General features: G+C 46.3%; 3 protein-coding genes and 1 long non-coding RNA gene across 6 annotated transcripts; 2 read left to right on the forward strand and 2 right to left on the reverse strand.

Annotated features, from left to right (window-relative positions):
* Positions 1–1,174: 1,174 nt before the first annotated feature.
* Positions 1,175–2,528, reverse strand: LOC127321810 (acyl-[acyl-carrier-protein] desaturase 7, chloroplastic-like). The gene has a single exon (XM_051350785.2). It carries the CDS (start codon positions 2,523–2,525, stop codon positions 1,335–1,337), a length of 1,191 nt encoding a protein of 396 aa, XP_051206745.1. The 5' UTR covers positions 2,526–2,528; the 3' UTR covers positions 1,175–1,334.
* Positions 2,529–5,974: 3,446 nt separating this feature from the next.
* On the forward strand, positions 5,975–8,547 carry LOC127321811 (putative E3 ubiquitin-protein ligase SINA-like 9). Its single transcript, XM_051350786.2, has 2 exons — positions 5,975–6,370; positions 7,701–8,547. The coding sequence occupies exons 1-2, from the start codon at positions 6,044–6,046 to the stop codon at positions 8,364–8,366; spliced, it is 993 nt and encodes a 330-aa protein (XP_051206746.1). The 5' UTR covers positions 5,975–6,043; the 3' UTR covers positions 8,367–8,547.
* Positions 8,548–8,641: 94 nt separating this feature from the next.
* Positions 8,642–11,894, reverse strand: LOC127321829 (uncharacterized). The gene is made up of 3 exons (XM_051350798.2): positions 11,749–11,894; positions 9,629–10,651; positions 8,642–9,494 (listed from the first exon to the last, which is right to left on the reverse strand). The coding sequence occupies exons 1-3, from the start codon at positions 11,892–11,894 to the stop codon at positions 8,843–8,845; spliced, it is 1,821 nt and encodes a 606-aa protein (XP_051206758.2). The 3' UTR covers positions 8,642–8,842.
* A 992-nt stretch (positions 11,895–12,886) lies between these two features.
* Positions 12,887–23,965, forward strand: LOC127321817 (uncharacterized). Of its 3 annotated transcripts, XR_011744238.1 has the most exons (6): positions 12,887–13,268; positions 15,442–15,488; positions 15,579–15,808; positions 16,431–16,502; positions 22,700–22,804; positions 23,696–23,965. It is a non-coding gene; the product is annotated as an uncharacterized lncRNA (long non-coding RNA). The 3 variants fall into 3 exon arrangements; XR_011744239.1 differs by lacking the exons at positions 22,700–22,804; positions 23,696–23,965 and adding an exon at positions 17,672–17,836 and having other exon boundaries at positions 12,901–13,268; XR_011744240.1 differs by lacking the exons at positions 22,700–22,804; positions 23,696–23,965 and adding an exon at positions 17,194–17,259 and having other exon boundaries at positions 12,901–13,268.
* The last annotated feature ends 1,123 nt before the right edge of the window (positions 23,966–25,088 follow it).

Here is a 25,088-nt window from a genome sequence, read left to right on the forward strand (position 1 = left end):
TTGGGTTCGCTTTTGACACACATAGTGCATGATTTTAAAGCACTGTGCAATCGTATCTCATGCATCAAAACGGCCAGGGTCGGGCCTGATAAAACCCCAGCTAGCTATATGGTGGTTTATCTCGTGTTGTATCAACAACTGGAGCATGGATAAATGTAGGCTGAACAGAGCTACATGTATATCTTTATATTTAAACTTTGAAAATTATATTTATAAGATTTAGAAAATAATATTTTTTTAGATGTAGTCAGTAATATATCCTACAAGCGTGCAAAATGTTAATGTGAATTTTTGTATAAGCTAGGCTACATAAAATGAGAAAATCTGAAAAAAATGAAGTTTTAAAACATGCACTATTCACTATACTCATACCCACACTTGTCATTTTTGTGTAGCCTATAATACATAGTGGTTTCTATTGAAATTTTACACGTTTGTACTATACATCATTGGCTACAGCCAGAAAAAATTGGAACTTCGAAATATAATTTTTAAAAATAAAGGCCTACTTGTAGCTCTCCCTCCATTTGGAGTTTCCATCAACAAGTGTGCTCTCTTATAAGAGCATCTCTATCAGATCCCCCATCCGACCCCCATCCGCATAATAACCGCCGATTTGCAGTTCGGAGACGAAAAAATGGACCGTTCCGATCCCGCATCGGACCCCCATTTCCAACAAAAATTCCAGGCCGCCCCGATTCGAGTCGCGCAAACCTCAAATAACCAGTTTCGCGAGCCCTTCCGAGAGCGAACCCCATCCCAACTCCCGTGTTGGCGCCAAGGAAATTTCAGCCCGTACGAGCGCCGGAGTCTACCAAACTTCGCCGGAGTCGCCAGAATCGAGCCAAAGTTCGCCGGAATTTGGACTAAAATATCTCTTCATCGACCACCACCTCGCTGAATATATTGGTGGTCTCTGTCTGCACTCTTTTCGCTCAACGTCTGGCTATGACATGGGAATACTCAATCAGGTAGCCCCACAAGACGGAGACGGACCACGTACCTGGTTAGGAAGGCTTATGGCCTACTTATACCCGCCCTTCCCTGATGGGCTTACACGAGAAAGAATTGGCCCGGCTCTAGCTCGACTAAATCTGGTGCAATTTTCATTCTCCTCTCCACCTCATATGCTACTTTCTACTAACTGATATATTTGATATATTTACATGGAGTACTACTACTAAGCAAACAATGAATGCTCGATTTGATTTCATCTGTACATGTGTAGCTCTATCCATCTAAATGGGTTTTTGAGAGGTCAACCTGGCAGAGCTGAAGTTTTTGATATCCAAGGTGTCATCGCGTATGGGTTTATAGCAGCGCCTTCATTGGAATCAAGGCAGAACAACACTGACAGGCCTATTAAAGATCCAACTAAACGTGACCGGGGTGGGCTCCTTCCGCACCCGGTCGTGGGCCTTCTCCTCCATTCTCCGGATTTTCTCCGGCAGACCGGAGACATAGTCCCGCGCGCGCCTCCCCTCGCTGGACAGCCCAGCCGCGAGCTCCTCCACCCGCCACTGCCGGATCAGGTGCTCCAGGATGCCGCGGTAGTCGGACGTCGTGTACACCCCGGCCTGCTGCGCGGCGGCGGCGTAGTGCGCGAAGAGATCGGTGTCGCGGCCGTCTTCCATAAGCGCAGCCGGCATGGTGATCCGGCGCCGCATCATGTACGCCATGGCGCGCACGGTGGCGTCCGGGTCGAGCTCGAAGAGCTTGGCCACGACGCGGGTGTATGCGGCCTCGTGTCGCTTCTCGTCCGCGGCGATGGCGCCGCAGATGCGGGCCAGCGACGCGTCGCCGTGCGCACCCACCTGGCGTGCCATGTTGCCGTGGGAGATGGAGGTGGCGCGCTCCTGGAAGGCGACGTAGACGAACCCGTGGTAGGAGGACGCCGGAGCGTGCATGGCCATGCCGGAGGCGATGAGGCGGTGCACGGTGCGCTCCACCTGCCGCATGTCGAGGCGGCCGGAGAGCGACATGTACCGGCTCAGCACGTCGCCGTGGCGGTTTTCCTCGGCGGACCAGCCGCGGATCCACCGCGCCCAGGCGGTACCGTCGGCGCCCGTGGCGTCGCGGGTGGCCTCGAAGCGGTTCGACATGCTCTGGTACGTGGGGAGCGCCTCCTCGGTGACCATGTTGCCCACCAGGCACACCAGCTGAGCGTCAGGCACGCCCTCCGCTCTCGCGCGGAGATCGAGGCACGCCTGGTGGAAGCCATCCGCGCCCAACGCCGCCGCGTCCGGGAGCAGGTCCGACGGCTGCCACGCCTCGTCCGCCGGCTTCAGCAGCGGCAGCATGTGCGCCTCGGCCCACGGCTCCAGATGCGCGAGCACCTCGAACCTCTCCGGCGTCACATACCTCATCCATTCCTCCTCCTCCTCCCGCCGCCCGGCCACCATTGATCTACTATTCACCGCGCTCCGACACCTCCTGGTGCTCATCGCAGCTGCTGGTGCCTTGCTGCAGTAGTTGCGGCTGCTTGCTGGTTTGCATGACGACGGGCATCCGAACCTAGCTAACATCGTTGCTGCTTCTGCTGCCGTGTTTGTACCAGATCAGATGAAGCAAATCGATCTACGCAGCGTCACATATGTATAGACGATTAAACGTACATAGCCGAGCGTGGTTGGCAACTACAGTATTCATTGCACTACATGTCACATGTGCTACTTAATATGTCCATATTTCCAACGCACAAACCTGACTTTTCAAACACATATGTCAGTGGATTGTGTAGAACTGTCAACTACTATGTATGGACACATTTTCATGAGAAATTTGGAACTCGTGTTTTCATGAAAAAATAGTACTATCTCTATCTATAAAATGATGTCATAAATTTATGTAAATTTAGATGTAGACACTCTTTAGATTAGTCATAGTGGAAAGTAACATAGAGTAGTAACATACTCTATGTTACCACCTTTATAGAGTGATGTTTTGGCTCCTGGGTGCATATGCTCCCTTTAGTTTGAACTGCGATTTTAATACATTTTGAAATGTCAAAAAATTTCAAAAAAAAAATTTATGTGTACATCTTCACATGCTAAGTGCGATCAAAATCTTTCCATGAAAAATCAACTTGTAGTTTGAGCTGTGTAAAAAAGACAAAATTTAGTGCTGAAAATGAGGCTTTTTGTGAGACTTATTTTGTCTTTTATTGATCGATCACAAAAAATATCGTTTTTTTGCGAAACTGCACGAACGCACATAGACTGTCGAGATGTACGTGCGAATTTTTTTTTAATTTTTTTTAACAATTAAAAATATGTTTTTTGGGTGGAGGGAGCATATGCACCCAAGAGCCGAATTGAATTTCCGAACCTTTATAGTGTAGTAACATCCAAGTAGTATACTTCCCACTAACTAGCTATGTTACTATATAATGCATACATCCAACAGAAATTCAATTCGGCTCCCGTCCAAGTAGTATCATAGAGCGGCGACCCGATGTGGTCGGCGGCATGCTAGGGGTGCGGGTGGCGAGGTGGCGCCGGCGCAGGTGACTTGCCGGCGAGGGCGATGACGGCCGGTGGAGGGGGTCGCGCGAGAGAGGGAAGACGGCGAGGAAGAGATCTCGGGAGCAGGGAAGGAGGAGCCGGTGGTTGGGGAGAGCGGCCGGCGGCGGAGGCGGTTGGGTAGCCGGGATGTTGGGCGGGCAGGGTTATGGCTCCGGCAGTGAATGGGTGACTCCAGGCCATGCCGTGGGGAGGGGTGAAGGAAGGGATGCTGGGCGGTGGTCTGCGGCCGGAGGGTTGGCCGGATCGAGCTGGCCAGGATCTGCCGGAGACGGTGGGGGTGGAAAGGGGATCGACGGTGTGGGTGGGAGGTGAAAGAAACGAGGAAGTGGGCGGCCTAATTTAGCAGATACTATTTCGGACTCGAAAATATCTGTCTTGCAGCGCGGCAAACCAAATCCAAACTAGTAGATTGTACCGAATGAGACGGAGGACGATGCCCTACAACACCCGCCGACGCCTCCACCTCCGCCGTTCAACCCGTGGGCTCCTCGACTTTCACCACCGGCGGCACCGTCGTATGTTCCGCCGATTGCCAACTGGCCGTGGTAGAATACCGGAATTCGTCGTGCTCGACGACGACGACGAGGAGTAGGCTAGGGTAGCAGGCGGTACATGTGCCTTTTAGTATTTATATATTTTTATTTTCCTTTATCCAATATGTAAATTATGTTTATGTTTGAAAGAATGCATAACCCAAAAAAATTGCGCCGTGCAGCTGGGGGCACCCAGCGCAAACAGACGCGCGGTCGATTTTGATCATTTTGACCGACGCAAACGGACGCGCCCGCGGCCATTTTAGACGTTCGAAATGCGTCTAGCCATTAGAGATGCCCTAAGCCAACATTACGCGCCCTGTTCATTCCTCACCTTGTTGCGTCTAAACAAATCTTAAGTGACGTAAATGTTGCTACGCCGCTTTACGTATAAAGTAAAGTTGAATTTAAAAGAGTTTGACTCGAAGCTAAAGGTATAATTACCCATGGATAGAGGGAGTTTGACTAAAATTTTGTTGACTTTAATAACTAAACTTAAAACGCGATCTAGTTTTTTTTTTTTTTGAGATCAAACGCGATCTCCTTGTGAGAGCACGGATGTGATCAGTGCTAGCTTTTGGACTTCTCCGACTTTTATTAATCTTACGCGTGCGTGCGTGTGCATGCGCAAAACACAAGGAGAAAGTTAGAGAGTCGTCCCTTGATAAACACGTACATGCAGCGGGGGTCTCCAATTTTTCCCGTCGCCTCGCTAAATGCGCGGCATCCTCGATTCACTCTCCATCTAATGGCACACTACGGAGAGCCGTCCCGTAATGTCCAGCGGCTGGGTCTCCGGATCCCACGCCGGCCCACCGTCGTCGTGGTCGTAGTCTGCGCGCTCCGCCTGCTCGTCCGCGTCCTCGTCGTCGTTCTCCTCTTCTTCCGCAGTGATCTCGCGGTCGAAGTAGTCGAGGTCGCCGAGGGAGCCAGCGCGGCGGCGCGCGTCGAACTCCCACGTCCCGAACGAGATCCAGTTGCAGGAGTTGAGCGCGTACGTCGGATCTTCTCGGAGATCGGCCGGCAAGATCGCTCGGCGGCGGCGCACCTCGTCCCGGTGCTCTCGGCCCTCGCGCGGCACGGGGGGATCGGCACGCGCCTGGAGTTGAGGTACCGGCCTCCTCCAGGCAGGTTTGCGTCCGGCCATGGCACCGCCCGGTTTTCGTCCGAAAGGCGACGCGCGAACTCGATGCGGACGTACTGCCCGACCCGTGGCTTCTTGCCGGACCGCGAGCCGCTAGCCTCGTGGTCGTTCTTGATCTTGCGGAACGGTCAGCATTTCTTCCCCATGGCGTCGGTCGGGTGGATAGGGTGGGCTTTGGCAATGGTGTGGTCGGGAAAATGGGCGCCGGCAGCGTTCCTTTAAGAGGCTCGGACGCCATCTCACCTTCAATGTCCTGCCACTGCGACGCCGCCCAGCAGCGCACGCTCGCGGAAGCCGAGGCGCGCCATTAACGCGGCCCTGAAAAGGTGCAGCGCGCCACCCGTAAGTTATGCGGCAGAAGACGAAGCATTTGTGCCCCTGCCAGGCGGGCCCGTGCGGACGACCGCAGCGTCAGCGCAGCGTCCGCAGAGACGCAAACTGGGTCATATTTGCGTCCCCGCGGATGGTCCATTCACTATGCGTCGTCCCGCTCGAGGGTGTACCAGATGCATTTTCGACATGGACGGACCCAAACGGACGCTCCCAGTTGGAGATGCCTTTAGATGAGGCTGGGCCGGCCTGGGTGGCTACCCTACTCGTCCAAGATTGTAAGAACGATGTTTGACTTTAATAACGATAAAGCTCACTGTTACCCTCAAAAAATCGTGTTGCAGGATTAAATCTAATAATGTGAATTTTCCAACGAATAGGACGAAATCAAATTTATTTTCTGTATTTTTACCTTTCATTAAAAAACTACAGCCCGCAACCATCTTCTTCATCGTGCATTCCCCACGCTGGTGAAGCCAAGCCAGCAGTTGCTCCATTCCCTGGTGAAATCCATGGCCAAGTTCTCCTTCGCCGACGCTGCTGACGAAGACCATCCTCCCGCCCCCGCAGCAGACACCACCGACGCCGGGGGCGGCGACAAGAGGAAGCGTGACGGCGTCGGCGGCCCTGACGACGACGCGGTCGGTGGAGGACCACCCTCCAAGGCCCGGAAATTGGATGGCGTGGGCGGGGAGCGGGCGGTCAAGGGGGACGGCGGGGGCGGTCGGGAGGTGCGGAGGGTCGGCGGGGACGGCGACGCGGGGGTCAGCATGCGGATCGACCCGGACTTGCTCGACTGCTCCATCTGCTTCGAGCCCCTCTGCCCTCCCCTCTACCAGGTTGCCTAATTTGCTCAGCTCTGCCAATTGAATTGGAATTCAGAATGTGCAACCTCCATATGCGTCCACAGTTAGTAGTTCTACTGCTTCGCTTTCCAGTATCTAAAAATGCATATCTGACTGAAATTCCACACCAACTGATCTGACACTCACGGTAGCTTTCTGACATTCATTCTATCATGTGCACATAGGCCACAGAGAAGCAGCACCAATTTAGGGATTAAAGATAACCAGTTCCCATTGTAGACATTCTTCTTTCGATTAGTCAGTCTGGTTTATTTCCTTCTATAACTTCCTGCAGTATAACATGGCCCATTGCTAACTTCCTTCTGTATAACATGGCCATTCTCAAGCAAGAAGGTGAGACAAATATCATACCCTGCAGCTTATAAGCACACGCATTACAACTCTTGAAAGACCCCTATGATACTAAAACCATCATGGAGCAAACCGTGAACAAAGCTATTCCATGGATGGTTCTAAACACACGTAGAAGATTCACTTTTCTGAACAAATACAGTCGAGTCCACAAAGATAAAGCCATGTGATCAATGCAATTTTCGCGCTATGTTTAAGGCGTGAAGCAAGCTGCAGACTCGCAGAGGCATGCACAATTAGTTCTGCTGCTTTGTATAACTCCGAGTGGACAAACAGTTGTGTAGAAATGCATATTTCAGCGAAAATGCTCATTATTGCGGCCAAACTGATCTAGCTCTGGCCGTACCTTTCTGATACTTCATTCTATCCCTGCATATGCCAGCACCGTTACTTTAGGGATTCTGATAATCAGTTCCCATGTTAGATATTTACTTTTGATTAGTTGCTCTTTTCGTTTAACTCTGATCATTTGCTGTATTTTAGGTTCTAGCAAAACTATATAGCGTGGCGATTATTATCATCATCAAATAAGAAAGAAGAGTGAAACATAGAGCACACCGATTGTCATGTATTCCACTGTTTCTCCTACAAGTTTATACCTTTCACGGGGTGCCGCTCAACCTCTTTCTCTATGGCAGTCGCCTCGTTATGTTCTGAAGGTCTCTACATTTTTTAACTGAAAAACCACTAATGAAGAGTCAAAACTCGTAAAACTGTATCATTTGTATTTGCTTTTCTGAGCACATAGGCTCGAGTCAAGAAAAAGCCATGTGATCGACATAATGTTTTGGTGTGTCTTAAGGTGTGAATTAAGCTGCAAAGGCAGAACTGGCGTCTCAGCTGGCATAACTACTGGTCCTTTGAAAGACCACACTTTAGAGAAGTTCTTTTTTCATAAGCAAAATTTTAGATTACCCTTACATGATCACAGCTTGTTTTGTGTATTTCACAGTGCCAAAATGGCCACGTAGCATGCTTTTCCTGCTGGTCCAGGCTCAGCAACAAGTGCCACGTTTGTTCTCACGATGCTATCTTTGCGCGAAACATTGCGCTGGAGAAGATCGTCGAGTCCATCAAGTCCTCCTGTGCATATGCCAAGTGGGGCTGCTGCAACCTGGTTAGCTATGCGCAGAGAAGCACCCACGAAGAAGCCTGCCTCTTTGCCCCTTCGACATGCCCTATTCCTGGTTGTGGATATAGAGGCTTCACTGGATGTTGGTCAGGTCACTTCCTTGTCGACCATAGTGCTGATTGCTTGCATTTCGTCTATGGCCAGCCCTTTGAAGTGAATCTGGAGGTGTCCCTGCCTTTTCTAGTTCTTCTTGGAGAGGACGATCACCTATTCCTGCTTCTGAACAAGAACATGATGCCCTTAGGGCACGCATTTACGGTGGTTTGTCTGAGGACCGGTAATCTGAATTGGAAATTCTCCTATGAAATTAAAACAGCTAGTGGAGGGAACCCTGAAAACTCTTTGCAGCTGAAGGCTTCTGTCACAAATACAAAGGAGTGGGCCGGTGTGCACCCTGCAGAAGCATTTCTCCTGGTTCCATATGATTTCTGCAGTTCTACCAACCTAACGCTCCATGTCACTGTTGCAAGGTCTGCCTCTGTATGATGTGATTATGTGATGTCCCCTTCGTTTCTCCGTATTCTAATATGTAGAAAGTGTGTAGCAGTGTAAATTTGTCATCCAAAGTAGTTTCAGGGTGTAGATGTATATGCAAAAGCACTGGTTCACATTGCTATTACAACATTGCAAATTGCTAGCATAAATTTAGAGAAGTAAAAGTTTCAGAGTTCATTTATGTAAGAGCAAAGTTTATGATACAGCCATTGTTTTCATATAATTTAGCAGGATCAGCAAACCAACTTTTGAATCACAAATCACAGATGCCCTGTCAAATTTCCTCTTGTGTACACATGCATTGTATGGGACACATGTTCAGTTGATGGATAACAAGTGGCTTCTGAAAACAAAATCGTAATTAAACAATAGGAATGCAGTCTTTACAGGAGGAACCACACCAGGCTGCCAGGGACGGAGGAAGAGCATATGACTGATATCCCACATATGTTTCATAGGCTGGCATATTAAACCCAGTTACTCAGATCAACGGAAGTACCATTCCGATCAGAAAGCATGTCGATCCTGCACGGGGTATACACAAAAGACTCTTGCACGTAAGCAGGAAAACAGTGATCGTCTGATATCGGCTCAGGACGACCAAGATACTCAAGCTTGGAGGTGCGCAGGTAATAGGCAAACGCGCAATGCTTGTGCTGGTAACCGAAGAAGACAATCTCCTTGTGAGGATGGTACCCTAAGACATCCAACCAACCCATGTACTGGTTTAAGGCGTTGTTGCCGGCTTGTTCCGCAACATTGGCGCCACCGTCATCATCATCATCGTCGTCGGAGTCCCATTCGCGGAATGCCTGCTCCATTGACTCCCTTCTCAGGGGATCGTCCAGGATCCAAGACTTGTTCTTCTCTTGATTGGACTCGTACGACAGTTGCCTGAGGGAGGGCCTGAGATCCGCACGATGCACCATCTCCCACCTTGGCGGCACCATCGTCGATTCTTCATTCAACACCCATATCCAGAGATTTACATCGGCAACAGCCGTGTAGTAAACCCCTTTCCGAGACTTGCTCAGGTACGGTGTAGCCCACCTATGCCCGGCGAGTTTGGCAACTTCCGGGGTCTTGATGACCGCATACTTTCCAGTCAGCAGCGACAGCCTGCAGCGGAAGATCAATTCAGTCTTTTATTTAGCAAGAAAATCGTCAGATCATGTTTTGGTTTCGGAACCAAATTGTCAGTATATATATTGGCCAGCAATGTGATGTTGCGATGATGATTGGTTCAGAGCTACCTGATGATGAAACCGCCGCGGCAATGTACATACAGAGATCGCCGCCAGTAAACGGCGTGACGGCGGCGCGGCCCGCACTGAGGCACCACACATCCGTAGTTGGGTGACGGTGGATCCGACCACATGCCGGCCACGGTCCCCGCGGCGCTGCCTTCCCGGACGAACGCCATCTCCTCCCACCGGTTGGTCATGGAGGAGAACACTTGCGCCACATACAGCGACGGTGGCCATTCCATGAGTCCCAAGGTGTCCTTCGCCTCCTTGGCCTGGAGGTGCTCACGTCGGCCCGCTCTTGAACGCCACCGGGGTTCGTCGTCGGTGTACAGCCAGTCCTCCCCGTCGTCTTCGTCGCTGTCGATATGAGGCGGCGCCGCACTGTCCGCGAAGAAGAGACGCCCCACGTTGAACGTCGGAGGCGGCGGGTCGTCCGGTTTAGGGGGCTCGGGCTCGCCGGGCAGCTCGGGGAGCAGGAACACCTCGTGGTGGAGAGAGACGGCCGGATCGAACACGAGGTACGCGGCGGACGAGACGCCCCAGGGCTCCGCATGCGGCGGCGGTGGCAGCGTTGCCGATCGGCGCGTGGCCGGGTTGTAGACGAAGCGCGCACCCTCGGTGGCCTCGCAGAGGAGGAGGCCGTTGCGGTGGTCCACGAAGGCGGTGCACCACGTGGTCGGCGCGTCGGCGAGACGGGCGTCGACGCCACCGCTTCCGCCGCCGCGCGCGAAGAAGTAGGTGTCGCTCCAGCCGTCGGCCGTGAAGTTGATGAAGGCCCCGCGCGGCGCGCCCGGCAGGAGGTGCGGGAGGACCAGCCTGCGGCCGTCGATGGTGGCGCGCCCGGCGGCCGCAGACGCGCCTGCACTCGGCGAGGTGGCGCAGCGGGACCACACGGCGGAGGATGCCGGCGAGCAGCTCGTGGGGGAGATCCATCGGATGCTGGCGGTGCTGCAGGCCTGCAGCAACCGCCGCCGCCGCCGCCGGGCTCTATCAATCTTGGCGCGTAGGTACAGATGAGGTTGAGACCGGCTGTAACAAGTAACAAGTAGGAAAGAGAGTCAAGGACTTGTTGCAGTGAAGGCCCATTTAGTTTTAAAGCCCGGGAGGCCTGACCGGAAGGAAGACTTGCCGATGAAGGCCCTAATAAAACCAAAACTCTGAATTCCGATTCAATTGGCAGCTCCAAGCCAAGCCGGGGCAAAAAGAAAAAGAAAAAAGAAAAAAAAAAACCGTCGCGCGCGCGCATTAACCGCCCGCCCGCGTCTTAATTTGCTCCACACTCCACGTCGGATGGAAGTAAAACCGAACCGAATTAAATACGGATGCTACACATAGACAGAGACTCTCGGCTGGTCAACGACGAATAATTAAAGGAAGGCCGACGATACTCCTACCTGCGTGCGCTCCGCTGAGAGCAAGTACAATAAGGCTGACTCAGCAGGCTATAAGAATTAAAATAGTGTTGTTTTGCTTAGGTGGATAAGAGAGAAGTGGAGAGAGAAGAGAGATGGGCTCGCTCTTACGCGTCTTTCCTGAAAGACTTTGTGAGTATGTGTGGTGGGCCTTTTACACATAAAGTTATCAATCCTTAAAACCAACTATTGTACAAGTTAGCTATAAGCTGACTATAGCTGGTCTTATAAGCCAACCATTGCACTATTGGAATTGCTCTGAGTCCACAGATTAAAAAAGAAGAATATCACACCATTTACTCCTCCTCCTCGTCATCCTATACAACAATAACACCACTAATTGTGCACTTGGAACATGCACAATTCAACTCCGCCTAACAAATCCTAGCTAAAACCCACATATCCAGCAACCAAAAATTAATGCCTGTATGCCAATATCATGTATGTACGTACTACTTGAAGCAAAAGAGAGATTCACGAGACCTAATAACACAAAGAGATCTGAATCGAGATCGTTGCTCCAAACCAACCAACCAACCAACAGTTTAATCTGGAGCCCCGTTTCAGCACAGTCCACCTTCATAGCATGAGTAATCAACATGTAGTAAAAGAGAGAGGGAGTCAGGGGTGGTGCTCAACTAGAGGTGGCCGGCAGGAGGAGCAGCAGCCAGCCGATGTGGTCGGCGGCAGCTAGAGGCCGTGGAAGACGCCGACTTTTCGACCGTGTGAACGCCGGCCGGCAGCTGCTGCTGCTGCTTGCCCACCCCGACAGCAGATGCTGCACGGCCGTGGTGCAGCGTGACCACTCGCTTTTTTATGGGCCCGCCTGACAGCGACCTAGAGGCATGTATCGAGCGCATCGCTTCTGCGACCGTCGCTTCGGCGGTCTACGCTTCCGCGTCTGCGCCGACAATGACTGACGAGGAGATCGCGAAGCTCAGTGTCCTCGTGTCGCAGGTCGACCGACATCATGCCGCCAAGCCTCACGGAGGACATTATGCCACCAGGCCTCACGGAGGACATTATGCCGCCAGGCCTCACGGAGGACGATGCCCTACAACACCCGCCGACGACTCCACCTCCGCCGTTCAACCCGTGGGCTCCTCGACTTTCACCACCGGCGGCACTGTTGTATGTTCCGCCGATTGCCAACTGGCCGTGGTAGAATACCGGAATTCGTCGTGCTCGATGACGACGACGAGGAGTAGGCTAGGGTAGCAGGCGGTACATGTGCCTTTTAGTATTTATATATTTTTATTTTCCTTTATCCAATATGTAAATTATGTTTATGTTTGAAAGAATGCATAACCCAAAAAAATTGCGCCGTGCAGCTGGGGGCACCCAGCGCAAACAGACGCGCGGTCGATTTTGACCATTTTGACCGACGCAAACGGACGTGCCCGCGGCCATTTTAGACGTTCGAAATGCGTCTGGCCATTAGAGATGCCCTAAGCCAACATTACGCGCCCTGTTCATTCCTCACCTTGTTGCATCTAAACAAATCTTAAGTGACGTAAATGTTGCTACGCCGCTTTACGTATAAAGTAAAGTTGAATTTAAAAGAGTTTGACTCGAAGCTAAAGGTATAATTACCCATGGATGGAGGGAGTTTGACTCAAATTTTGTTGACTTTAATAACTAAACTTAAAACGCGATCTAGTTGTGAGAGGCCGGAGGGAGTAGTCTTTTTTTTTATTTCGATTAACACATGCAGCGGGGGCAGTTAATAATAAAGTCTCCAATTTTCTCCGTCGCCTCGCTAAACGCGCGGCAATCAATCTTTGATGAGCACTATTTACTTACTTTCTTCCTCCATCGCCCGCGTCGCCGGCCCCTGCATCCCCGCTCGCCGGCACGGCGGCACCCACCCACTCGAGTCCCTCCCCGCACACGGCCGTATCCCTGGCCACGGTCATATTATGCTCGTCCGCGGCATCAAGCGCCGCTCCAGCTGATCGATCGATCACCCGGGTAAAAGGTCGCCGGCATGGAGGCCTTCCAGTTCCAGCGTCGACGCACCTCGGTCAGCCCCTCCCCCTCCTCCCTCATCCTATGCCCTTCGTCTTCAACTGCCGATTTGCTCACGCCGGGGCTCATCCCCTTCCCTTAATTTGGTCCGGACTTAATTCGGAACACCGACCCAATTGGAGGGGGACGCGCGCGCAGGCTGCCCAGTCCACTCCGGTCTTGAGCTAGCTCAAGGGAGACGTCGACCAGCCCTGCAACTGCAAAAGGTATTTTCTTCCCTCCCCACCCCTGCCTCCTCTTCTGTACGTGTTACAGCCTAGTTAGATTCCCACGATTGAATCATCCGGCTAGCTGCCCATCTGTCGTGCTCCACGGTGAGAATGCAAGAGCAGTACTAGTACTGGGTAGGCGGAACCTGCTAGCATGCAAGTCTGGCCATCACGATTTCCTTTCTTGTCCTTTTCCCCTTTTGATGCTGAAAACAGAGGTTGCCAATGCTATCCGTGACAAGCATGGTGAAAAGTTCGTGCCGGACCTTCCTCTGGGGCGGGAGATGGAAGAGCTGTCCTCAGTTCCCAACACCCCGAACTCTAACACAGGAAGCATGATCGAGTGGAAAATGGTCCCAAGATCAGTCCGACGTCTTCGAGTACGCCAAGAGCCGTTACATACCCACACTCATTGAAGGTGATGAAGCTAGCCGTCGGTACCATAACGGTGGACGCGAGTTCGTTGAACAAGTGCTGCAAGTTATTGTTTGCAAAGAGTTCATTTTTGATCTTCTCTAAAGCTCGAAAACATATTAACTAATGTATTGCATTTGTCAGAATATAATTGGATATGTACGGTATAAGTGGCATTTCAAATCAGCAAGTATTTTCCAAAAATGTGTATAGTAACTCTAAATTGCCTTGTGCATAATGTAAGATGTGCTGAACTTGAGTGATCTCGTACCTGGTTGATCAATGTGACGTAGACCAATGATAATTTAAGCCGCTAGGTATTTGTTGTCTCTGTATCAAGCATGTATAGAGAATTCATGCCTAACAAAGGAACATATATTTTTTTCCAATATATTATTGTGTTTGATGACTTCCTGGTTCGGTTCATTTAGGGACTGAATTTGTTTTGAGGGAAGTCAGGGTGCAGTGTAGTTTGCTTGCCATCACAACCTTCTATTCTCTGTAACCAGTGGCGGACCCAGGAAAAAACTTGAGGGTGGGCACACTCCAAATTTTTTTTGCACTAACCATTCTACATAAAAATTGGCTACATAAATAATATCAATTGGCAATCGATTCAAAAATATTGTGTGTTAATTCATACCTGATGTAGGTGAAGGAGCTCCTCAATGATGCATCCAACAAGGGGATCCATGTCCGAGGACGTCGGCATCCCTGTCAACGAGGTCGGTGCAGTGCTTTTGTGCTGAGTTCACCATACGTCAAGTCATTGAAGCCTGCCAACTAAAGGCGAAGTTGGCACACCCGCCTTGCAGCTTGCCGCCACATGAAGACCGCCATGGAACCTCACACCACGATCGCAGCCACCATTCAGGACCACTGTCCCGACATCCACATCGTGCCGATGCTTTTTTTTGGACCAGCGAACTATTTCTAACCACGTAAACATTTTTTAACCCGAGGAGCAACTTTTGAATCGGCCAATTATTTTGAACTACGTGGACATTATTTAACCCGATCAACAATTTTTGGATCAGGGTGAATTATTTTATTTTGAACCGCGTGAACATTTTTTTGAATCCATGAGCGTACTTTTTTTAACCCATGCCATTTTCTCAAACCTTGTGATTTGAATGGATAAAATACCACTTTTTCGAAACCGTGATCACGTTTGAAACCTCTTGAAAAAACAGAGAATAAGAAGACGAGAAATGGAAGGACAAACAATAAAATAAAGACAAAAGAGCAAAGAGAAAAAAGTTATCAAATTTGAATGAAAATTGTTAGGTAGTGGATGCGCCTTAGTTCATGAACTATAAATCCAAAAAATTGAAAAGCTTTTAAAAGAAAAAGGAAGTTAAATAAGAAAAGAGAAAGAGAAATATAAGAACATGAAAAGAAGACCCGAAATGTCTTCTTATCATACTAACGAGAGATGTAGCTAAGCCGCAGCTAAAAGCAGAACTGTAATTAATTTTGATTGATTTTTGGATGCTCCAGAGTCCCTAGTGTGGAATATTGGGCCATGTTTTCTTTTGTAGAGTCTGAATAGTAGCAGGTATAGGTTAAACTGCAGAATTTTAGGGTGGGCCACGGCCCACCCGGCCCACCCTGTGGGTACGCCCATGTCTGTAACAGGAGGCTTGCCTATGCTGAATGAGCACGGTGCTCTAGACAGTTTAACATCATGTTCCTTTTTCTTGCAGCCTTTTTGAGCTAGCATTTTCAAATCATAGTGCACTATTTTTGTGCACAGGAAGACCCTGGGCATGCCCATGATGGCCAGTACAGCAAGACCCATGGGTAAGTCTTGGTGCCAATTTTCCAGTGTAGAGTGAGCGAGTAGTAGTAGGTGTAACCGGCGATTTTGACCCTACTGTATTTCTCATGCAGGACTGCTCATGCTTTGAAGCCAAAGACTTCACTCCAAGAGCATACTACGTTGCGAGCAATACCAACTCAGAGTGCCCTGAGGAGGTCGAGGCGTTGTCGCAAACTCAGAGAGCATAACCTTACGCTGTCGTGTGTGGTGTTGCGGTGGATGGACTCCGTTGCGCGCCGTGGGTCAGTACCATCTTCGGATGGCTTTGGTTAAGAATTTGCAAAGTTGAGATGTTTTCTTGGTATGGCTTTACTTGATTTCTGTTGTTTTGCTCTTCTTCGCTCTAGACTATCAAGTGTAGGTAGCTTTTGCTATGTGATGATAAGCTAGCACGCAGTCTTACTTGTCTGTTCTTTTTCTTTTTGTGGGGAGTAGGCTTGTCTTGCTTGGTCGCAAATTGACTCCTCCTAATATCTAAATCACTTCTACCATTCTAAACCTTTTGGACATACATACATATATTCTGCACATTCAGGTTCATTTTATCTGTTAATGTTCCTCCAGATTATACCCTGCTAGTATATTACATGATGATTATTAAATAACTGATTTTGGATTCCTCTTTTCCACCATGAGTGTATCAGCAGTGTAATCTATTCAGGTTCATTCTATATTATTAAATGATGGATTATCCAATATCCATTAACTCCTATCAAATCTATTAATTTGTACTAAATAAGTTCTGTAGCTTCTAGCTCTTTTCATGGAACCTGAATAGATGGTACTCAAGTAAAATAATTTATTTTGTCAAATGGTCATATGTACGACAACTTGACAGTTTCTTGTTTTTAGTTCAGCTCATCTCTCGCTTCTTGTACACTATTTGGTGCAATGTTTTTCTAATCACACCATGTTCCTTGCAGGTTGCTTTGGCTCTTGGGGATGCGAGGCAGCAGCATCAACAAGAGGCAAGTGGAGTTAGACGTGGCTTGGAGGTACCAGCTAAAACCTCTAGCTAAAACCTCTGGCTTGAAAGTTCTAGTGGCCTAGCTTTTTCTTAAAACTCAACTTACATGCTCACAACAATGCCCTCCAGCTCAAAAAAAGCCCTCTGCTATTAACTTCCATCACCTTAAGTGATTCGTTTTCTCCCAAAATACTGGGTAAAAGGAATCTGTTCATGCTTTGGAAGGGAGTATTTTCTAGATATTTTGCATTCCTCCTATGTAGTTGGCAACTGAATTATGTACGGGAGATGGTCTTTTTATTTTCTTTTGACCTGGAAATGGTATATTCACTTTATACTAGTGATGTATGTGTTGAATTCGGAAGGCTGGGAGTTTGACCATTTTTATCAATAGAGCTCTTTGGACATTTATATGATTGATGATATCCTTTGCTAACTAGTACTAGAGATGATTTTCACAATTTAGACTAGGCATGATTTACATATGTCCTCGTAGTTTCGTGTCAAGCTACTTTCCGTCAAGACCTGAAAGCATTCCTTGTTAGGAAAAAATTACCTTTATGCATTTCCAGCTTTATGGGTGTGCGTAAAGCTTCTGCCGAGCTAGATAGTTCTACATTTGTTGTAGTTCCAGTTATAATAGACAACAATTTTTCTACATGTGCGAATGAAATCTGAATCAGACCAGCTCTAGTGTTTGATAACTTGATCAAATTGAGGTGGATAAGGAACCTTGGAGGAGTAGCTTTGAGTTATTGCCTGGACACAATCAGAAATACTCCCTCGAGTCTCTTTTAATTGACTCGGATTTAGAACAACTTTGTACTAAATTTGAGTCAATTAAAAATGACCGGAGGGAGTACATAAGAAGCTGGTATAGTAACCGGCTTTTACTTCTTGATTCTTTTCCACACGATAATTATACAATCCCTGGTCCTTTCACACTACATGACATGAAGGTACCAGCTTAGGTGAGGTCATGTAGTAAGAAACGATGGTAGCATATTCATCGTTAGTCTTGCATCTTAGCGAGCATCCCATTCGAAGAAAAAATCTTTATATTTTTCATACTCTGCAATAGATAAGCACAAGTATTGCAATTCAATGCAGGAGTTTATTTTTTGTTCATCATCCTATAGGAATACAAATATGCTTATTTGCGGACTAAAGCACGACCAAAATTTGCGCTTTCTGCAGCTTTTCACTCTCCAAATGTTACCGGGATAAGTGTTGGACAAACGAGAACACTCAAGCTATTCTTAGTTAGCTTCAGGAATTGTATATCATGCTTTTCGGTAAATATTCAACATGGATTGATACTTTGTTCATTAAACATGTATATGAATCAAGTGCATTTGGATCTTTGTCTTGCTCGTGGTTTTATTTTAAAAAAGGCTCAGAGATCTAGCAAATATGTTTGAACAGCAACCAAGTACGTTCAGCATCAAAACTGTTCAATTCTGAAGCTTTGTTTTTGTTTTCATCGTCAATTTTCGAGTTAGAAATTTCCCTGTACCGAAGCTTTGTCGTTGTAGGGTTACGTATGCTCCAAGCTAGGATACATCAAGCTGCTAGCTTAGTAGTAGCATGTGCACAGCTGAGAAGCGTGCCCACGGTATAGGATTCAGGAGTGAGGCATGCATGAACGAAAGCAATAAATAATTTAATTGATAGATGGATTGATATCGATTGATAGGGAACGGGCATCAGCAAGTCTACTTGTTGTTGACTTGGATGAAAAACCATATAGAGAATCCAATGATCTTATTTTCTTTTCTTTTTTGGTGATCTTCGCTTGATGTAAGGGCAGAAAATAGCTATGTAATGACTTGCAGTGGGGTTTGTCTATGCAATACTCTCTATTGCCAGTCCCCCTTTTGTACCTCCAAATTGATTTGCTGTTAAAAAATTGTACTAAAATATCTATGTACACTATGCAATTACTTTGAGTTGTTATCTGCACAGTGTGCACCATGATCGCCAGGGGATGTTTAACATTCTTTTGTTTTGTTATTTTTTTATCTACTCATTCCTTGTCTCTTTGCACAATATGTTCTTACAGTCACAGGCTCAACTTGCGAGTTGCACCTAAAAAGAAAGATTGGTGTATATCATATATCTTTCCCTGGGTTGTTAATTCATATTAACAAATCCCTTGCATATGATTTGTGCGCAGACTAGACACATGTACCTGATTAAAGATGCAATAGTAGTAGTAAGACCTTGTGTATAACTGCTGCCATCACGGGAACAATTAATCACCAGTTCACCACCAAGTAGAGAGAGAATTTGTCTTTTTCAAATTTCAGAGCTTTATTGTCACTTCTTGCAAGGAAATTCCTGGGAATAGAATGTTAATACCTCCAGGTTTGCTGCCATAGCTAAGAGTTTTCTGCATTCATCAAGCATGACCATTTCTTGTCATGCAACGACTGAAAACTGTGAGACCAAATATGTCCTGTCTACAACCTGGCAAGAAAGATGCTCTAATGTCACTTGAAACAGATTTGACAAGAATTTGTCTTAACGGCGAGGGACGCCCTCTCCTAGTTCTTCAACTTCTGCACTTCAGTCCAATTGATTTCATGAGCTTATGAAGTTCAAATTTAAATCATGGAAATCGAGGGTGCATCCAGATACCTTTCAACTATTGTCGTGGACTGAATTGTTTTGTGCGGATTTATTCATGATTTAATATGTTAGTGATTTGAACGTAGTATTTCATAAGGTGGGGATTCCCACGAAAATTACCAACACTCAGACTATTACCATTTGTTAACAGGGAAAAACTTTTCTTATAGTATGAATCATACTTATCCTGCAACTCTTTTGAAGAATGTGTATCAAACCATGAAATAAGGTACTCCCTCTGTCCCGTGAAGGATGTTTCAACTTTATTTAGGTACTCATGTATATAGACGAGTTTTAGGTAGACTCGGATCTAGACAAAGTTGAGACATCCTTTTCGGGATGGAGGGAGGAGTAAAAGATAAGCCTACTTGTTAAAGACCTGATTTTATTGGCGAATAAGTAAATGTGGACAATAAATACCTAAGATATCTTAAGTTAGAAAGCATACAATGGGCTATCGATCCCAAACCTTGCATGACATCAACAGCTGAGATTACAACATTCTTAAGACTAGCGCATCCGCTTTGTTAATATAATGGCAATACCATTAGTCACAATCTCAAACGTAATTATTTGGGCACAAGTAGAATTGCAACCGCAAAATTATTCCAAGTTTAATCAATGCAGTTTTCACGACATACCCTTGCTCTGATGTGTTGGCGATCGCCGTTTGCTTGATTTTAGAGCTTCGATTGCCGGAATAAGAATAGACTATTCTCCTTTTCAAGTGTTGGCAATGTAGCTTGTTGTAGCTGATCTGTAGTAGATATCCATCTTTGAACCTTTCATGAACGAATCAGTAGCTATATGTGACATCTATGTTAGTTTTTTCATGGTTCTTCTTCTTGCACTTGATAGGAATCATCGAGATCTGAATATTTGGACTATATAGCCATTTTGGCTAACATGCACTTGGGCTGCATTTTTTATATTTCTCAGCGAGAACAGATTAATATGAAGTTTTATTTATATGTTTGCTATAAGCTATAAGAAACTTGCTTGTGTATAGCAAGGATGACCAAATCAGTCCTCGTGCTTGCTATTTGGCACGGTGGAGCAGCTATTTGGCATAGGTCATACTAGATTTTTACTTGTGGGCTGAGTGCACTTATTGGATCAAACATGTTGCTTCATGATTGATTGCATATGCTAGATCTGCCTCTCTTTTGTATGAGCTGTAGGTCGTCTACTACTGTTTTCCGATAACTTAATGGCTTGATCTAAACATGTATTGAGGTCTTTGGAACTAGTTTTGTTCTCAATGTACTATTGTTCAATGTCTGTTTGCTGATGTGTATATTGAGGTCCTGGAAAGCTAGCTATTGCATCCTGCTGTGCTTTTGGTTTGGGAAGTGCAACATTTGGTGAGTGTGGAGCGTTGCTCCATTTTACATTGTCTTTACACAGGGACCTCTTTATCTATACACAAATCAAGCAAGCTACATGTTGCATGTACATATCTTACTTTTTTTAGTTCTACACGTAGTTTGACATTGTCAACATTTACTTCGACCTTAGTTTGATTAATATGGTTTTTATTCAAGTTGGAGGTTTTCTCTAAGTCTTTAACTCATTTACCTATCGATCGATGAAAACAGTTTCTATTGTATAAATATTACTTCTTGCTGTAAAATTTAGTCGCCTTGTCTAGTTTCTAGTATGAATGTAATTACAAATTTTCAAGAAAGGGACACCATTTGGTTTTGCTTGGTCATAGGAATTGTAGAAATACTTTCCTTTTTACACTTGTTAGATTAGTTTTTGGTATTTTGGGATGCGTGAGTGTATTGGTTATTGATCTTTAGTGTATTATTTTTTGTCACTAATCACTTGATTCGATGTAGAAAAAGGAGTATTTCTTCTACCACCAAACAACTAGGTTAATTGTGATGATTAAAAAGAATCTGAGTATTGCCTTTTAAATTAGGAAATTTCCAGTTTCTTATATATTCTCTCGGCATTCATTCCCTTGATGTGTGTATGTAGGTGTTGTCACTTATAGAGGACGGGATGCCAAGCCGCTCGGCATGGTCTTGGTCATTGGATTACATGCATGTTACATATATATACATCATCATCAAGTTGTGTATTGTGCATCGTGATGATTCTTTTTTTGGGCTGACCTTCAAAGTGCATTGTTATTTGATTCATGTTCTTATTGCCATTGTTGTAGTTCTAGTGAATCTCGTCTATTTTAACTAAAAGATAATTGCTGGACCAGTGCTCCCTTGTGTCATGTGGGTCAAGTTTACTCCAAATTTATTCTTGCCAAAACTCATTTAGAACTGATATCATTTGTGTTTTTTTTGTGTAAGGATGTCGAGGAGGAGGACTAGATGATGGCAGGCTGCAGCTGGATGCTTCTCGCAGCCTGATGATCTTTGTTGGGTCCGACCCCAAACTCAGTCGACCATGATGTCCAGCCCATACACAAGGTAGCTCGCCTCCGCCGCCACTTCAAGATGGCCCCTTTTTCTTGTTCTGGTGTGTCGTAGCTCATCATCTCATACTGCATGTACCTAATGGATGTTCTTGTTCAATGGCATGCAAAAAATATTCCTCTCAGCTTGATGAACATTCTTTTATGCCCCTCTGTGATGCCTGGCCTGGCATAGTGTCTCTTGTTTATGTGTCGAGAGTTATTACGTGCAATGTTGCAATGTTGTCCGGTTTGGGGGGCTCGGGCTCGCCGGGCAGCTCGGGGAGCAGGAACACCTCGTGATGGAGAGAGACGGCTGGATCGAACACGAGATACGCGGCGGAGGAGACCCCCCAGGGCTCCGCGCGGGGACGGCGGCGGCGGAAGCGTCGCCGACCAGCGCGTGGCCGGGTTGTAGACGAAGCACGTGCCCTCGGTGGCCTCGCAGAGGAGGAGCCCGTTGCGGTGGTCCACAAAGGCGGTGCACCACGTGGTCGGCGCGTCGGCGAGACGGGCGTCGATGCCAACGCCTCCGCCGCCCCGCGCGAAGAAGTAGGTGTCGCTGGGAGATTCTATATAGTGACATGTCTCATTCTGAATATTATCATGTAAGTTGCTGTGAAATCCTCGCTATCTATTAGATGTTTGCATATTAGTATTGTTGTGAGCTACAGGTTATCTCGTTATTACTATATGTGTCGTTGCCATGTCTATGAAGATTTGCTTGGAGATTATAGTGACATCCCTCATTCTTAGTATTATTATGGTAGCAGATGTCAAATTAGATGTTTGCATAGTTGTACGGTTCTGAGCTGCAACTGATCTGGTGATTATTGTCTGTGTTGTGCATAGTTACCGTGGTGTCTTTCATTAATATAGTGTTTCTCCAAAGTGTCATGTTTTAGCTCGCGTGTGACTGATACAAAACAACTAATGTTGCATACATAAGATGAGATTGCAGCATAGATTTGAACCTTTCATAAACGAATCAGTAGCTATCTATGATGTCTATGTTAGTTGGTTCATGGTTGATTTTCTCGCGCTTGATAAGAATCATTCGAACTGAATATTTGCACTATATAGCCATTTTGGTTAACATGCACTTGGGCTACATTTTGTATATTTCTTAGTGAAGATAGACTAACATGAAGTTTTATTTATATGTTCACTATCAGCTACAAGAGACATACTTGTGTATGGGATGGATCGTGCTGCTATTTGGTACAGCGGACCGGCTTGGGCTGTCACCCTTGCCAGCGGAGAAGATGGCGCAAGATGAGGTAATTGAGGACTTGTCGAGCAGTGCACCATCAAGGTGGGGCTCATCGGGGGCCTTGCCAAGAAACTAATCTTTACGGTTCTGGTTTGCTATTCGAATTGCTCGCTAAACAGATATATAACTGTCCTAATCTTGTTAACATCTATGCGTAGTTCGTAGGTTATCATGATTCTTCTCATAACTTCACTGTAGCTAGTTTGTTGTGACCTAATGCTGTTTGTACCCAGTTTTGTTAATTTGTGATGCTCTAGCTGCTAGTTTCCCATTTAGTAGGTTTGACACTAGTTGACTTCATGCTAATTTTGCATTGTTACTCGTGGGATGGTTGCACTTGTTGGAGCTGAGCTTGAGTACTAGATCAGAGTGGTTGCTCTTGTTTGATACAACAAACACAGTATTTGCCAAAGATAGATGGATTCTGTTTGCAACTTTATTGATGCATCAACTGATGGCTATCAAAAGATTGATTTCTGCTCCTAAGATGTTGCAGATTTGTTGCCTTTGTGTCGCTGTTCAATTAGTATCCATACATCATGCCCGATGCATGCCTTAATCCTCATTTTGTGTTTCAAATAATTTATACATGTATCTACAGTGCCTATTATAAATATTCATTGTGAATTCTGGTACTTAGGTGTAGTACTCTCCTTCTTAGCGACAATCGAACTCGTGTCTCTTTTGGCTGACTAAAGGAATGCCATGCCAATTGTGGGTCAACCTCATAGTGCAAGTTATATTATATTTCTAGTGACAATTGAAATCAATGATATAGCTTAAATTCACATGACGCGTTGCTTTTGTAAAATTCGTTGTTGTGTATAGTCGAAACCCTCTTTTAAATTTATTCTTGTTAAATTTGCTCACGACCATCATGTTTTGTTCTTGTTTGAAGATAACGATGAGGTCTAAATGGTAGCCATGCCTTGGAAGCCGAAAGACAAGAAGACACCATGTTCCTTGCTCGAGCTGGGGCCTCTATGCAACAGGTTTTCTTCTAGCACGACAGCTACACGATATATATGGTTACTACAATGCTTTGATTCGACGTCTCAGAAACATTCATGTTCTGCATTGACTTTGCTTGATGTTCTTTTTTATGTATTAGTTTTGTTGTATGCACCTTAGTGTCTTTTTTTAAGTATACGATCTGGATGTCCAATATAGGGCAAAGGTCATGGCTAAAATTCTAATACTACTGCTAATTAAACTTGTATTTGTTAATTAGCTGAAAAACTACTATTGTTTCTTGAAGAAAAATCATAAGTGGCGTTGATTTTTCTGGTCTTGCATTATTTGTCTATCACAAGCTAGCTAGTTTGTTTATCACTGATCAGGCTGGATTTATTATTTTGGCTATCCTCTGGACGAAGCTAGCGGGTTGTCACTGTTGCTTTGTCCTTTCCTGCTTATTGGTTGGTGTCGGCCCTGGGCTGCACTGATCTATTTTCTGCTATTGCCATTGTAGGTTATATGAGGCTGTGGTCGTCGTTTTTGCTGGCCTTTTCGGATTGAGCTGCGCTGGTTGGCTGCAGCATAACTCTAGGGCTTCGTGACCGAACACCTGTGTCTTGAATTCTGAAGGCTGGGAGTTTGACCATTTTTATCACTAGAGTGTTTGGACATTTATATGATTGATGATATCCAGATCGTCTCTTTATACATGCGGTGTGTTGCTAGCTGCTGGATGCAGGGAAGGTGTGTTGCTAGCTGCTGGATGCAGGGAAGTTGATCATATTGTTTCTGCATTTCTTATGGGCATGGAGGTTGTTGAGCTGCGGGAGGGCGAGAGATACTTTCTGCAGCTCGGCTGGTAAACATTGAGCCAGAACATCGACAAGCTTGCTTGCAGCAATGCAGGCATGGACGGGACGGTTGGCTGCGAAGTGGGATCAAGGTGCCCATGGCCATGGAGTGGACAAGCTATAGAGATTTATCCTTGAATGAAATGAAGCTGATGATGTTTGTATGTAAATAGGTTAGACTTGCTGGGCATAGAATTGGTGTGTCTACTGCTACGATTGTCGACTGAAGTCAAGGATGATTTTTGTAGAGGGATTTGATTTTTTGATGTGAGTTGTGTTTGATTTGGATGTCTAATAAATAGATTTACCTAAAACTGATTCTATAATGTGATTTTGAATATGAAGTGTACTGTGCATGTGCATTCAGTGTCATATCAGAATGAATTGGCTTTGGTTTAAATTACATAATGAATATGTGTGTGTGCTTGCAATTCGACAGCGAGGTCCACCTCCCTGCACAACCACCTTGATATAATAGTAATA

Source organism: Lolium perenne, chromosome 4 (genome assembly GCF_019359855.2).
Source record: "Lolium perenne isolate Kyuss_39 chromosome 4, Kyuss_2.0, whole genome shotgun sequence".
NCBI classification, from domain to species: Eukaryota; Viridiplantae; Streptophyta; class Magnoliopsida; order Poales; family Poaceae; genus Lolium; species Lolium perenne.